The sequence below is a fragment of the Cebus imitator genome, unplaced genomic scaffold (assembly GCF_001604975.1).
Source record: "Cebus imitator isolate Cc_AM_T3 unplaced genomic scaffold, Cebus_imitator-1.0 Scaffold132, whole genome shotgun sequence".
Lineage (NCBI taxonomy): Eukaryota > Metazoa > Chordata > Mammalia > Primates > Cebidae > Cebus > Cebus imitator.
The window spans coordinates 2,021,419-2,036,797 of NW_016107447.1; the positions used below are offsets into that span (position 1 = coordinate 2,021,419).

At 53.6% G+C, this 15,379-nt stretch overlaps 1 protein-coding gene across 1 annotated transcript in view; it reads right to left on the reverse strand.

The window, feature by feature from the left end:
* CDH22 (cadherin 22) overlaps positions 1–15,379 on the reverse strand; it is a 134,970-nt gene that overhangs the window by 27,311 nt on the left and 92,280 nt on the right. The window contains exons 5-7 of the mRNA XM_017541285.2: positions 14,875–15,042; positions 11,038–11,231; positions 8,371–8,624 (exon numbers count right to left, since the gene is read on the reverse strand). Of these exons, the coding sequence (XP_017396774.1) occupies positions 8,371–8,624; positions 11,038–11,231; positions 14,875–15,042 (616 nt within the window). The remainder of the gene's footprint in view (positions 1–8,370; positions 8,625–11,037; positions 11,232–14,874; positions 15,043–15,379) is intronic.

Genomic DNA, 15,379 nt, shown 5'->3' on the forward strand with positions numbered 1-15,379 from the left:
AGGTGGGGGCGCCGAGAGGCTGCGCACGGACAAAGGCCTCGAATGCCAAGCAAGCGCTCATTGTGCGCCACGACAAAGCAGCCTGGTAAGGAGGGGCCCCTGCGCAGCCACCTGGCCCCTCCCACAGGCAGGAGGAAAGGGGCCCTTTTGCAGTCTCCCGGAGTGGGGAGGTGAGGATTCCAGAAGCATTGCTTGCTGGGGGCCCAGAGCCCTGAGATGACCCTCAGTGAGGCATTGGCTGCATTGCCAAACCTCTCTGGGCCTCAACTCCCCATCTCTGAAATGGGGATATTGACACCCAGTGGGACTGTGTGGATCTGAAAGCAGTCAGAGCTTGAGTCCTCTGCCACTGATTCTTCCTGTGTGACCTTGGGCAAGTCTCTTTCTGTTTGCTCACCTGAAAAAGGGGGTGACTGCTACTCACCCCACATTGGAGTGTTAGAGGAGGGGCGGGGCATACAGGACAGCTCTTAGGCTTTTCATGTTTACTGTCCCGGAGGTGAATGACTATGGCAGACTTACAGCCTATGGGTATAGTGGGAATTATAAGCCAATCCCCCAAACCGCCAGTTTAATGCTCCATCCTGTTCCTCAGCTGCTAAACCCATATCCTTCTTGCCCCTGGCCACCTTGAGTCCCGCTGACCTGGGTGAAAGTACGTGGGGAGGTTCAGACCCATGATTATAATTCCTCTCTAGCACACACTCAACAGTTTGGAGACTGCTTTTCCCCAAGCCAGCCCTCCATTCGTTCCGTTATGCCCTAAACATTACTTGAGTGCCTTCTCTGTGCTGGTCTGTGCTAGACCCTGGGGATAAAGTGGCAAGTGAGATAGCAGAGGTCTCTGCCAGGCATCTTATGAGGCTGATGTGATCTCCCCCATTTTGTAGATGGAAACACTGAGGCTCAGAGAGGAAACTTGCCAAGCTTAGAGCTGCCAGGTGTGGTTGTGCAGGTTGTGTCATGCACAATGATACCAGGCTGAAGTGAGGAAGTGGGGGTGAATTCCAGCCAGCCTTCTGCTTGTCCAGCCACGTGTCCTAGACCAGGAAGTATCAAAAGGGGGCCTGTTTCTTATTTATAAAAGGTGACATGGGCTAGTGATGCCAGTGCCCTGCTCAAGGGTACACAGCGACTCTGTCACAGAACTGAAATTTGAAACCAGATTGGGGATTCTCTACCAGAGTTCTTTTTAGCCTGACCCACGGCCCATCCAGAGTTGAACCAGTCAAAGCCTCGATCCGCGGAGCTTCAGGCCCCCTTCGCCCCAGCCTGGCCCCATCAGATACCTGAGTCCAAGGGAGGTTGAAGGAGGCTCCTGAGCGTCAGTTCAGCTGGAAGGAACCTTGGAGACCTCCTCCCATTCTACAGGTGGGAGGATAGAGGCCCCGAGAGGATCAGAGACATGACTCAGCCTGGGCTCCTGGTCCCTGGTCTGGGCTGGGCGAGAGGCCGGGCTTATGGGAGGATGCCAACCGCCTTCTTGTTTCTCCTCCTTTGTTGGCTCAGAGCTCTCTCCTCCCTCCTCCCTCCATGCTGCTGCTGCTCCTCCTCCTCCTCTTCCTCCTTCTCCTCCTCCTTTTCCCTGTTTTTCTCTTTTGTTCCTTCCTTGAGAGGAAAGGAGGGGTTGGAATCTAAGTGGAGGCAGCTGTTCCCAAGGCCATAGGGCGGGGGCAGCGGGGACCCGCCATTAACCAGCTAAAGACTTGGGGCTGGGGGTCAGTGCGGCTGGCTGAACCCAGGTGTTTTTGTTCCAGCTCAGGGAGCCACAGAGTGAGTGGGAGGGAGGGGTGGGAGGAAGCAGTGTATGGCAGGGACTGTGGCCAGGCATATGTGGGGGTGGGGGGGTGAGGTGGGGGCAAAGCTTGTGCAGCTCACGTGGAGTACTCGCATGGGCTGTGTGTTTGGTCTGTGTTGTGGGTGAAGAGGTGAGTGGCGTGCCTGTGTGTGTGAGAGTTTGCTGATAGTTGAGCAGAGGCTCAAGAGACAAGCTCAGCCCTGGGTCTGGAGCCAGGTCTGCATTACCCCCAGCAAGTCACTTCCATCTTTAATTTCCAGCACAATAGAGATGATAATCCTACCTTGTAAATTGTGGGGAGAATGAAACGCATGTAAGGTGCTTAGCTGAGTTCCAGGAAAATTACCCCATGAATGGGAACTATTGTCACTCTAATTATTATTCAGAGATGGGGGGGGTACACAGGAGTCCTCCAAGCCCAGTGTGTGGCTTGCATGTCTGGGGGCAGGGAGGGCACCACGCAGGGACACAGTAGTCTGAGAAGGACAGAAGGCAGCTGTGAGTCTAGAAGGTTCTGTTGAAATTTTGCAGTCCTGCTTCTCATTTGGTGACAACGACCTGAAGGGCAGCAAGGGGATCAGGGAGAGAATATGAGTTTGTGGCAGCTCGTGTGTGTGTGCACCCACACGTGCAAGGGAGGCCTGGGAAGGGTGCTTAGGGGTGGAATCTGGTGCCCATCTGCCTAGGTTTGAAACCTAACTGTGTGACCTTGAGCAAGTCACCTAATCTCTCTGTTCTTCAGTTTCCTCCTCTTAAAAATGGAGATAGTCATACCTACCTCACAGGCTGGTTGTGAGGTGTAGACCAGTGACTACCCATAGCACTTAAGACGGTGCTTGGTGTATAGATCAGCTCTTGCTTTTATTTGTTGAGCAAGACTTTGTGTCGGGAGCTCTTCAAATCCTCCCAGATGCCATCGTCACTCATTTTATACAGGAGAAAACCGAGGCTCAGAGAAGCCAGGTGCCTTGCCCTGGGCCACACAGATAGTTAGTGGCAGAGCCAAGCTCCCACGTCTGTTCAGAGCCAGAGGTTAAGAGCATTCTCTTAAGGAGCCAACCAGGTACACCTGCTGGCATTTCCATGTGTTAGCAACAGCACAAAATGTTGCTGTTGTCAAGGTTAGGGTGGAGAAAATGGGGCGGGTGCTGCTTCCTGGTTGGGGGGCATATGTGGTTTTCCTCTACATAAATATGTGCATCTATAATGCACACAGGCATAATAAATTGGGAAGGCTGCAGGCTTATGCACATACAGGCTTTCTGGTATGCCTGTGTGTGGGCACATGAACATACACGCAGCCGGCTAAACGGTGTGGCTGCCACCCAAGCTGCTCGTGTGTGTGTGTGTGTGTGTGTGTGTGTGTGTGTGTGTTGGGGTGTAGTGGGAAAATCCTCTTCAAAAACAAAGCAGCCTGCTTCCTGCTCCACTGTCCCAACCAAGGGATTCCTTTCTGCTCACTCCACCCTATCTGTGACTCTTTCCCCCCCACTCCCTTTAGGCGCATACTCAAAAGCACACACACGATGCCTGGAAAAATGTATGTGGTTAATACTGGCTGCAGAATGAAAGGGAAAAAGACGGGGGTGCTGACCACCAAGAAAAATGGTAATGACTATTTCCTGAGGGCCTGCTATGTGCTAAGCCCTTAATCCTTCTTCCAACCCTGAGCGCACCAGGCACAGAACTCGGTACATGGTAGACATTTAATACCTATGAATGAGGCACATACTATTATGATGCCTATTTTAGAGATGGGGAAACCAAGGCTCAGAGCGGGTGCATTGGCTTGCTCAAAACTCTCCAACTGAGCTGGGATTTGAATCCAGGTCTTCTCTGATTCCAAAGCCCTTGCAATTTCTGCTGCACTGCACTGCGGGCTGCTGCGTGGAGAAATGCGGTGCTCCCTTCCTCTGCTGTAGTGTGGACTAGCTGTTTTTTATGTTCAAAGGAGACTCACGACAGGGCTAGGTAGGAACATGGCTGGGCTGACAAATGGCCAGTCTATGTGCAAACCTGCCTAATCGAGAGGTGGACCCATCTGAGCACTTTCCTCCCTCCTAAAGCCTTCAGGATAAAGTCCCACTGCCTACAGGAGAAAGTCCCGCTTCTTCAGGTGGCATTCAAGGTCTTTCGCTGCCTGTCTCCAAGTGCCCCCTTGTCCCTATCATGAGCTCATCCAGCTAATCTCCCTGCTCCCAGACTTAACCTCCTGGCTTCACGATCCTGTCCCTGCCACCTCCCCTCCCCATCACGCCAGCCTGGAGCACACTCTCCTCATTCCAAGCCTTGTCCTCTTTGTCCCCCAGCAGAGGCCCCTTTGGGCAAACTGCTGTCCCTCCTCTTCCTGGTGCATAAACTACTCACCCCTTCTTGGAGCTCCTCAAGCCCCTGCCTCAGCTCAGGCTTACTTGGACCTGGATCTGTCACTGTATTTGTTCACACAGCAGCCCAGGCTTCCCACCGGCCCCTGTCCGACTCATCTTGGTGGCCGGTGCACAGGGGAGGGCACTGCGCAAGTCTGGGTACTGCACCAACCACAAGGAGAGCAGGAAGCAGGGGTGAAATGGCAAACGGCTAGATTCAGGAAGTGGTCAGTCATGGGTCAGACCCCAGTGCTTCCCCTTGTGAGCTGGGTGGCCTTGGGAAGTCATTTTCCCTCTCTGACCCTCAGTTTCTTCATCTGTCAAATGAGTACGATGCGCTCTGAAGGGTAAATGTAGTAACATGAGGCACCGTCTACTCTCTCCAGTGCAGAGGCTCAGAAAAAATCTCTGTACTGTTTGCATTTCTGTAATTTCCAGGCACTCACTGTTCCCTGCCAACCACACTAGGCAAAATCTCCCAGGATGCCATTTCATTTCTTCATTTCCAGGGATGCGCCAAGCTTAGGCCTGCCTCGGGGCCATTCTACTTGCTGTTCCCTCTACCTGGCATGCTTTTCCCACATTTTTGCATGCATGGCTCCCCATCATTCTGATCTCAGTTCACGTGTCACATTGCTGACCACTCAATTCAAAGCGGCCCTCTGTGGCCCCGATCCCTCCTTATCCTGTCACTATTTTCTTCATAGTGCTTTCAGCCATTATTCCACGTAACCATTTGCTGTCCGTCTCCCTGCAGAAGGCAAACTCCACGTGGGCAGGGATCCTGTTTTATCATCTCTGCTTCTTCACTGCACAGAACAGTGCCGGGCACTACTCAGTGCTGAGTGGCTGCCTAGGCCTGTGACCCTGAGAACACAGGTGCTGCCGGAATGGAACCCTTAGAGCAAGCTCTGGCAGCACACAGGGCCAGAGAGAACCCCTTCTCTGTCTCCCTCAGCCCCTCACTTCCATGTGTGTATCCCACAGTCTGGGAGCTCCACCCCAGCTCTGTCCTTGGCTGAGTCATCTTGGTGTCCCCAGGCCTGGCTCAGAACCTGGCACGGAGGAGGAGCTGGGTAAATGTCTGTGGCGTTAAATGGGACTAGTCTCAAGCTCCTCACTGCCTCCACATCTGAGGAGCCCCAGGGAAGGGGCCGGCAGAGAGAGATGAAAGACGGTGAGAAGCAGGTTTCAAAGTTGGCCCTTTCAGTGCAGATAAAAGCAGGAGGGAAGGGAGCCAAAGCGGGGAGGAGGGAAAGGACTGAGGGGGCGTGGAGAGTGGAATTGGAGGGAGGGGAGCTGGCAGACGGGAGCACTGACCTGGGGCCAAGGACTGGCCTCCCACTCTGTGTTCTTATCTCCCTGGGAGAGGCCGAAGAATCCTTCCCCCATTCCTGGCCTCAGCTCCCTGACAAACGGGTGACAATGCCTTCTCTGGAGAGGTCTGGACCCAGGCCAGAGGCCAAGGGCGATGTTCAGAGACTGTGCCACCAGCCCGAGTGGAAGGGCATGAAGGAGTTCAGAGGCAGTGGCAGGGTGGCACTGGCAGTGAGTGTGGTGAAAGCAGCGTGGGCGCTCTGGGCTTCAGGACAGAGTCCGAGGTCCTGGCCTGCCTGTGAGACCCTGTGAGGCTTCACTTTTGTGCCTCATCTCCCCAGCCCCCTATAGCGATCACAGTCTGCTCTTCTCCAGGCACACCTATCATCCTTTGCCTCTATATACCTCTGCACAAGCTGTTCCTCTGTCTGGAATGTGCCTCTCCTCATATTTATACCATACCCAGATACCCAACTCAGGTCAATTCCTGTCTCCTAGAAATCTTCCCAGACCCCTGGGGCTATCTCCCAATCTGAGAGTCCATGAACAAACAGTTAAGCAGGATAGCATCTGTGTGTCTCGCCTAGGGCTGCCATGTAAGGTTGCACAGGCTGTGCACTGCACAATCCTAATAGAGCCATTCAGACACACAATGATGTGAATGTTGCCCTCTGGAGTTGCACAATGCAGAGGTCCTCAAATAAACTTTCTTCCCATCTCTCCTTGATGCCCAGCACAGAGCTAGGCTCATAGTCAGCTCAGGGGTTACTCACTGACTAGGTACAGGGGTTTTGGGAATGAATCAGGGAGCCCCAATGCCTCCTTCCCATCCATCTAACACTGGCCACTCCCCGCCATCGCTGTCTCCTCTGGATCAGTTTCTTCTACAGCCTTTCCTCCCTCCTCTTCTATCTGAGCTTCTTCCAACTTAGGCTACCATCAGGAACTCCCCAACACGTGCAGCGCCCAGACCCTTCCAGGGAACCCAGCTGGGATCCCTGCTCTGCCTTTGTCTCCCCTGTGTGTGTGTCTATGTCCTCCCTCGTCTGACCGCCTCCCTGAGGCTCCCTTCTCTGTTTCCACATTGCCATGTCGGTCCCTCCTGTCCTCTTTCCATGGGATTTTCTCTCTCTGCAATCTCTTCCTCTCATTGTTGGTCTCTCTACATCTCCATGAGTCTTTTTTTCTGCCTCTTTTCTCAGTCTTTATTTTTATTTTATTTTAATTAATCTATTTATTTTCAGACGGAGTTTCACTCTTATTGCCCAGACTAGAGCACAATGGCGCGATCTCAACTCACTGCAACTTCTGCCTTCCGGGTTTAGGCGATTTTCCTGCCTCAGGCTCCAGAGTAGCTGGGAGTACAGGCAGGCGCTACCATGCCCAGCTAATTTTGTATTTTTAGTAGAGACGGGGTTTCACCATGTTGGTCAGGCTGTTCGCAAACTCCTGACCTCAGGTGAACCACCACCTCAGCCTCCCAAAGTGCTAGGATTACAGGTGTGAGCCACCGCGCCCGGCATCTATTTTTACATATCATTAATTCACCATATATTCAGCATGTGTCCACGGAGTGCTGAGGCCTGGGCTGGGCCCTGTCGGTATGGCAGTGAACAAACAGATGTAAATCCCTCCCCTCAGACAGCTTACCTTCAGTGGGAAAGACAAATAAGGCCATCAGAAAAGCAGGTAGGGTGTCAGATGGCGATGAAGGCTAATGAGGAAGCAGCAGAGGAGGACGGGGATAGGAAGCGTCAGGGCTAGGGGTTGGGGTGGAGCTGAAATTTTAGGAAGAGCGATCAGAGGAGGTCTCACTGAAAAGGTGACTTTGGAGCAAAGACCTAGAGGAAGTCAGAGAGCGAACGATGCGTGTTGTGGGGGATATTAGGGTGAGAACATTCTAGGCCGAGGGATTGGCTGTAGCACAGGCTCCGCGTGCAGGAGAGCTTGGTGTGTCTGCAAGGCTGTCAGGGGCCCGTGTGGCTGCGGCCGAGTGCACTGAAAGGAGAGGGAGGTGGGGTCTGACAGGCGACAGGGCGGCCAGAGCATGTCACGGTCAGGGCTTGGGCTTTTCTTTTGAGCTCAATAGCTGTCTTTGGAGGGCTCTGGGCAGAGCAGGACCAGGCTTTGGTTTGCATTTGAGCAGGATCAGGCTGGCTCCTGCAATTCTAGGTTAAAGAAGGGTGAGGACAGAATCAGAGAGCAGCAAGGAGGTAACTGCAATACTCCAGGCAAGAGAAAATTGTGACCTGGACCGAGGTGTGGCAGCAGAGGTCAGACTCTGGATCCATGTTTAAGGTAGAGACAGCAGGATGTGCTGAAGGGAGGCATGAGACAATGAGAGGGGCAAGGCCGTCTCCAGCATTTTTGACCTGAACAACTGGAAGGATAGAGCTGTCACTCCCAAGACGGACATGATGCCAGGCAAACTGGTGTTTTTTTTTTCTTTTGATGGAGAGACCAGGAACTCAGTTCTGAATTTAAGTTTGAGGTGCCTAGCAGAGCACCAAGGGAGATGATCAGAGGGAAGGGGTGCAGGGAGAAGACTGGGGGAGTCGTGGGCACAGGGATGGCCCAGCCAAGAGACCAGGGAGCTAGTGTGGCTGTAGCCAGCAGTGCCCGCTCTGTCTGTCCCTCCTGGTTCTCTCCCTCCTTGCCCTGGCTCCCCTGCCTCTCTCACTGACTGCTCTCACATCTGCTTCCTTGGCCCTTTGGCTCCGTGCCTGTTTCTCTCCACCCCTGTGCGCCTCTCTCTGCGCCTCCCTCCCCCACGCAACCCCCTCCTCCGGCCCTCCCCGCCCCAGCCCTCCTCCCATCTGCCCGCGGTCTGTCCGCGGGGCGATGGCGGGATAGCAGGCAGCAGGCGTCGGCCCCGGGCGGGCGTCTCACCGGACGGGCCGGTTGGCGGCGTCGGGGTCCCGCGCCGTCACCACGCCGACCAGGGAGCCCACCTGCGCGTCCTCCTGCACCTCCAGGAGGCCGGAGGGCGGCCGGAACTCTGGGGGCTCATCCACGTCGGTCACGGCCACGCGCACGATCGCCTGGTCGCGGAACGTGCCCAGGTCGGCGAAGCGGGGGTCCACGAACTTGTTGAGGGCCTCCAGGACCACGGTGTGGACGGGCTGGGACTCGAAGTCCAGGCGCTGGGGGAGGGAGCGGAGGGCCGGTTAGTGGGTGGGGTCTGGTGGACACTGAGGCCTTCACGAGGGAGGCCAAGGCAGGCGGGGCTGGCCCAAGGTCACACGCTGTCTCAGCAGGGGCAGCAGGGATGATTGGGCTGCATGGTAGAACTGGCCCAGAACAACCCTGTCGATTATGCTGGAGAAACTGGGGCTCCTCAAGGACAGTCTTGCCTAGGGACACAGCCACTCCAGGCTAACGCGCTGGGCTCCCAAACTCCCTGCCTCCCAGCGCAGTCTGTGGGCATATTTCATTAGTTTATTTCAGGAATGCAAAGCACCTACTGTGTGCCAGTGCTTTAAATATATTAACTCGACTTTACAGCAACCCTAAGAGGCTTGTGTTCTTATGATCTGATTTTACGCATGGGGAAATCGAGGCCCAGAAAGGCTCAGTAACTTGCCCAAGTCACCAAGCAGTGAGTCACTAGCAGAGCCAGGATTCCCTGGTATGCAGGAGTTAGCAACTAATGTGAGTTGAGCCGGATAAGCCGAGCTGCCTTAGAGCTTTCCTCTGAGATCCAGCTAAATCCACGCTGAGCCTGTGCTTCTTATCGGGGGGTGCTAATGGGTGACCCTCTGATGAACGAGCTCCAAGGCTGTGTGTTAGCTCTGGCCTTCTAAAGACACTGCCTATAGCAAAGAGAAAAAGCCCTGGCGGAGCTGCAAGGACCTCAGTTGCATGGTGGGGGAGAAATTTGATTGGCAAGAGTGACCTTCCAGGAGACCCACAGGCAGGTGCCTGCCCTGTGTATGGTCCTTCCATTGATCTCAGAATCCCCCACCCCTGACTTCTCCAGCAGCAAAAACAGCCGTGTCCTGCCTCCAGCCTGTTTCCTGGGAAATCAGGATGCAGGGAGGCAGGCGGTGGCCTGTCCTGGGAGTGAGCGATGGACTCTGGAGCCAGGTCATCAATCTGCTCCCTGAGCCATCACTGACTCCGCAGACACCCTGGGCGCCACTGCTGGAGCAGGCAGCGGGAGGGGGCCTGAGAGCTGGGGGTGGGGGAGATTACACAGCCCAGGGGATGAGTGCAAATGCTGTGCTGGAGTCCCCAGGCTAACTTTGAAGCCTGATTCTGCTGCTGGGTGAAGCTGGGTTTCTCTGGGCCTCCAATTCTCTATCTGTAAAATGGGCTCATCTATGGAGATCAAAAGACTGAAAACCACTAGTGCTTACAGAAGGGAGATTCTAGAGCTGGACCCCCTGGGCCTGTATCCCTACTAAACGAGGCTCGATGCATGACCTTGCGAAAGTTACTGAATTTCTCAGGGTGTCAGTTTCTCACCTATAAAATGAACAATAACGGCATCTCAGAGGGTTGATGAAGGGATCAAATGAGTTAATACACAGAAAGTAGTTGAAGGGCACGTGGCACATGGCAAGCACTTTATCACAAGTAGTGGCTGTTATATTATTATCCTCTGGGAAGGAGCTGAAGGGACTGGGCATTTTCTCTATCCTCAAGCCCTCAATGCCAGGTAAAGAGCAGGTCATTATGTGCTTGCTGAGTGAAAGAAGGGCTGTTGGGGCAGATGTTTCTAGAGGTCCTGGAAGGCAGCACTCAGGCTGATAGGCACAGATTTAAGGAGACAGAAGCAGGCTGAATGGGAGGCAGAAAAGCTGGACGGTGGCGGAGAGTGAGCGTCCTGTCACTGGAGGTATACAAACAAAAGCCTATGACCACCTGTGGGCCAGTACAGGGGACTCAGACCTCCCATGGGAGAGTGGGGTTGGAGTGGATGGTCTCAATGGCCTTTGCAGCCCCAAGTTGCCAAGCCCCTGACCGAATCCTGGAAGATGGATTTTTGCTTCTTTATTTGACCTCCCTAGGGATCGCTGAGTTTGCAGTTTTCGTTTCTCGTTCCGGGGTCAGCCGGTGGGCGAGGAAGACTGTGAGAAAGGAAGGAGCTTTGGAGTCACCAGACCTGGGCTCAGATCTCTACTGTGTGCCTTACAGGTGTGACCTTGGGCAAGCCCTTTTACCTCTCTGAGCCTCTATTTTCTTACTTGTAAAAATGAGGATAGTGACCTCAGCTTCAGAGGGAAACATGAGGATTAAAGGAAATGAGGAGTGTGAAGAGCCTGGCAAGGATGTGAAGCACATATCAGAGTGTTTGAGAATGTGGGTTCCCATCTGGATGGAATCCTGGCTCTGACAACCAGCTAGGCAACCTCTGACAGGTTACTTCACCTCTCTATGCCTGGTGTGCAAAACGGGAATGAGACCATCGGTGTTTTTCCAGGTTGGTCTTGGGCCTCTGGAGAGAACTAATCTATTGAGTGGAGCGAGGTAGGGGTATTGACTGCTCAGAGGCCTCCCTGATCCTCCCATCCCTGAGGCCTGCCTCCCCTACCCCTCTGGAGGCAGCTGCACCTTCTGCACTACGATGATGGCCTCCTGAGTGTCGCTGTCTGTGGTGACCTTGAACACATCGCCGCCGCTGCCGCTCTCCTCCTTAAGGTGGTAAGTCATGTCCGTGTTCTCTCCCACGTCTGAGTCCTCAGCCTTCACACGTCCTACGGCCGTTCCGATGGGGGCCGACTCCTGGATGCTGAACTGGTACATCTCTGTGGGGGACACAGCCATGAGCAGGGATGGAGGCAGACCCTACCCCAGCCTCTGCCAGCAGTGGCGGAGGGGACAAGAGGGTCCGGGTGAGCCTCTGTGGAGGACAGTGCCTGAAAGGGCTCTCAGCTTGGCCGGAATGGGGCTGGGAGAGGCATGTCCCCTGCAGAGGTTTGGGTGGCAGTGCAAAGAGAAGGGTTTTAAATTCTGACCCTTGGGTTTATTCCCTGGTTGATTTGGGAAAATGCCTGCAGTTCTTTGGGCCACAGTTTCCCTGCCTGGCCAGTGACAGGGACAGAGGAGCACAGTGATAAAGGCCAAGGCTCTGGAGTCAGTCCTACCTGAGCCTCTGCTTCCTCAACTGTAAAATGGAAATGAATAACGATGGTGCCTTTCCAATAGCTGTGTGGTTATGACAACTAACTCAGATGATGACGCCTGTAACTTGCTTACTACAGTGCCTGGCACTTGGTAGCTACCCAATAAATAGAATAAATTGTGTTAAAATGGTGGGGCTTCATACAGGTTTTGCTGTTGATGTTAATGGTGGTTCTTCCTTCATTTCAATATGTACACTGAGCACCTATGATATCCCCAAACATCATGCAGTTCTAGGCACTGTGGTTACAGCAACCGATAGAATGGACCAAAACCTCAGCTCTCCTGTTGCTTTCCTCTTAATAGAGAGGGAAAGACACTGAACAATTACATCAGTGAAACATACGGTATGTCCAACAGTGATAGGCACTTAGGAGAGGAATAAAGCAGGGAAGGTGCGGGAGTGCTGATGAGGATGTCGTGCCATTTTAAATAGGCTGATGGAGAAAGGTCTCAGAGTAGACAACATTTCTGCAAAAGTCAGAAGGAGGGGAAGGAGCGAGCCAAGCAGCTATTTGGGAAAGAGCATTCTAGACAGAGGGAGAAGCAGGTGCAAAGGCCCTGAGGTGGGTACAGTGCCTGGCATGTTGGAAGAATGGCAAGATGGCTGTGTGGCTGGAGGGGAGGAGCAGAGGGGAAACCAGAAGGAAAGAGATCAGATGGCATAGAGGCTGCAGCTTTCCAACTAGAACTGAGGTCGAGGTGAGGATGCCTTGCTAAGCGATGGGCCAGCCTAGCTGAAGCAGAGACTGCGGGGCTGTGTCTCTTGGACGCTCCACAGGTCTTGGTAACACTTGTGTGGAGTGGCTGCCTCTGATTCACCCTCATACAGCAACCAGGGTGGGGCACTTTCTGAAACACAAGCTGAACATGCCACTCCCCTGCTTTAATCCCTTCCATGGCTCCCCATTGCCTTTGGGATGGAGTTGTGCAAGCCCCTTGGCCTGCCCTACAAAATGCTGCCTGGCCCCTGCTGGCTTCTCCAGCCCCATCCTCAAATCCCCACTCCATCTCTAGCCTCAGCCTTGCTGAAGTTCTTGTGATTCTGCATCTCTAACTCACTCTCGCTCACCTCCAGGCATCCCCTCTCCCTGTTCTCCTCTCTGCCTTTGCCTTTCCAATTCCCGCTGTGCCTTCTAGTCTCACTGAATGTTACCTCCTCCAGGGAACGTTCTCAGACCTCCAGGCTCTGCTCCTGTGCTCCCTTGTTCCCCAAGCTTATCCTATTGTTAGAATTACTGCGTTTTACTCTCATTTTCTGTTTATTCTCTCTCTCGGGTATGAGCTCCTGGAAGAAAAGGACCACATCTCTTATTCATCAGGCATTCCCAGTGCCTGGCAGAATGCCAGGCTGTCGCATAAATGTAATGTGTGAGGGACTAGTGAGTGTATGAATGAAAACCAGCATGAGTTACCAGTAGACAGTCACCAGATTAACACAAATCAAAGAATCTGACAGTACCAAGAGTCAGTGAAGATACAGTACAGTGGACATGTGCATTTCCTCATGGGGGAAAACAGTTTGGCTTTATATGGTGAAGTTGAAGATAAGCACATCCCATGGCCCAGCAGTTTCACTCCTCCATATCCACAGAGAACAAGTGCAAATGGGGACCTGGAGACCAGGGGCAACAAGGTTCAAAACAGTCTCCTTCCCAATAGCCCCAAACTGGAAATAATGCTGGTGTCCACCATCACCAGAATAGATAATTATGGAACACTATACAGCAAAGAAAATGAATAAACTATAGCTACTAGCAACATAAGTTCATAAATATAATTTTGAGAGGTAAAAAGCAAGACAAAAACAATTTGTATTGTATGATTCATCCCATTTATATAAAGTTCAAAAATGGATGAAATTAGACTATGTCTGGTGATGCCTGCATAGATGAACAGACTTAAAGATGATCATCACAAAAGCAGGTGGTGGGTGACTGGATGGAGGAGTTGAGGAAGAGGCTGATCAGGAAAGGGCATCTTAGGGCTTCTGGGGTTCTGGCTGGTGGTCACAGGAGTATTTACTTTATAATTACTTGTTGAACTGGACATTTATATTTACATTCTTTTCATGTGTTATAGTTCATGATAAAAAAGACAGAAAGAAAAAGAAAGGAAGGAGGAAGGAAGGATGAGCAGGAAAGCCAACCTTCCCAGGGACCTGGCCTCCTCCTCCCTGCTCTGCCTCACCCCTTCCAGCTCAGAGCTCATTCAGAGCCTGGCACAAGTGGGCAGAAGACTGGGTGGGGGTGCATCCCACCCGTCCCACGCATCTGCATGGGGCTTTGAAGCATCTGCCTTCAGTGGGTGAAGCTGGACTGGGAGATTGGTCAGTGGGCTGGCTCCTGTGCCAGGCTCCCTGGTGCCGGGAAGCCGGTTGGTGAGCTCAGCCCACTCTGCTCTGTGTCTGATCTGAGGCTCTAGGCCGAGATGATGCTGCACTCTCAGCTAAGGGATTGGATTCCCTTATCTCTCGGGGGTCAGTCCCCTGTGGCGGAGCCTAATGCGAGAGCAGCAGACCTCGAGTAATGACTCACCCGATAGGAATCAGTCCAGCTCCCCATGGCATTTAGTCTCTGCCAGCTTTGGTGGCTTCCCTGTCGTGGCTCTCAGCCTGAGCCGGGGACAGAGGGGCTGGCTGGGCTGATAGGGAGCTGGGGGGCTGGACCAGAGACATTCTCCAACCCTTGCTGTGCCTGTAGAGGCAGAGGGTGGAAAGGCCTCCTAATTCAAAAGCACAGAGTCCTGCCCCCTAGGCTCAGAGGAGGAGGGAAATGCCTGTCACTCAAACTCAGTTTTTCCCTGCACAGCTATGGGCCTCCCTCTGCCTGGGGGCTGCAGCTGCCTTTGCCTAGATCTCTGTGCGCCCCCTTTCTCCCCAGTACCTTCCCTTTGCAAGCCTAGTTTAGCGGCATGGGATTGCCCAACAAGTGGCTAGGGGAGTGGGTAGGGGCCAGTGATGGGCTGGAGGATGGATGGAAGGCTGGATGGATGGGGCTCCCCCTCTGCAGGAAGCAAGAGGAGGTCTGGGAAGGTAATGCGTGTTACTTGGCTCTGTGGAGCATTGGACAGCTCTGGGTTCTTCCTTGGTAGGACGGATGGTTGGAGGGGGGCTGGGGGATAACTGGGTGGCTTGGGTAGACAGACAGACAAACGGGGGAATTCTTTTGGTGGGAAGTCTAAAGGGAAGCTGGGGTTGGCAAGTGGCTTGGATGGGCTGACAGACAGACACACAGACGCGCCTTCCTCTGGGAAGGCCTCACTTACTCTGCGGGAAACGGGGCGGGTTGTCGTTGACGTCGGTGACCACGATGGTGACGGTAGTGGAGCCCGAGAGGCCACCCAGCTGACCCGCCATGTCTGTGGCCTGGATCACCACCTCATAGCGCTCCTGGCTCTCGCGGTCAAGGTCAGGCACAGCCGTCCGGATTACACCTGTAGATGAGGGAGGGTGAGGCCAGGACAACCCACACCCGCTGCCCACTGTTGTGGGTCTGCCCACAGACCCTGTGACTCCTGGGGAAATTCAAGTTCAGGAGGAGAGTGGGCCGTGCAAGGACACCATTGTGGCCACCATGTGGGACTGGGCTCAGTGGCTGCCACACACTCACACACGCTCACACAGATAGAGATACACATGCCCACACGGATATATTCCTCATGCTCACACACACATGCTCACACAGATACAGATACACATGCCCACACAGATATATTCCTCATGCTGACACACACACACTCACACAGATACAGATACACATGCCCACACAGA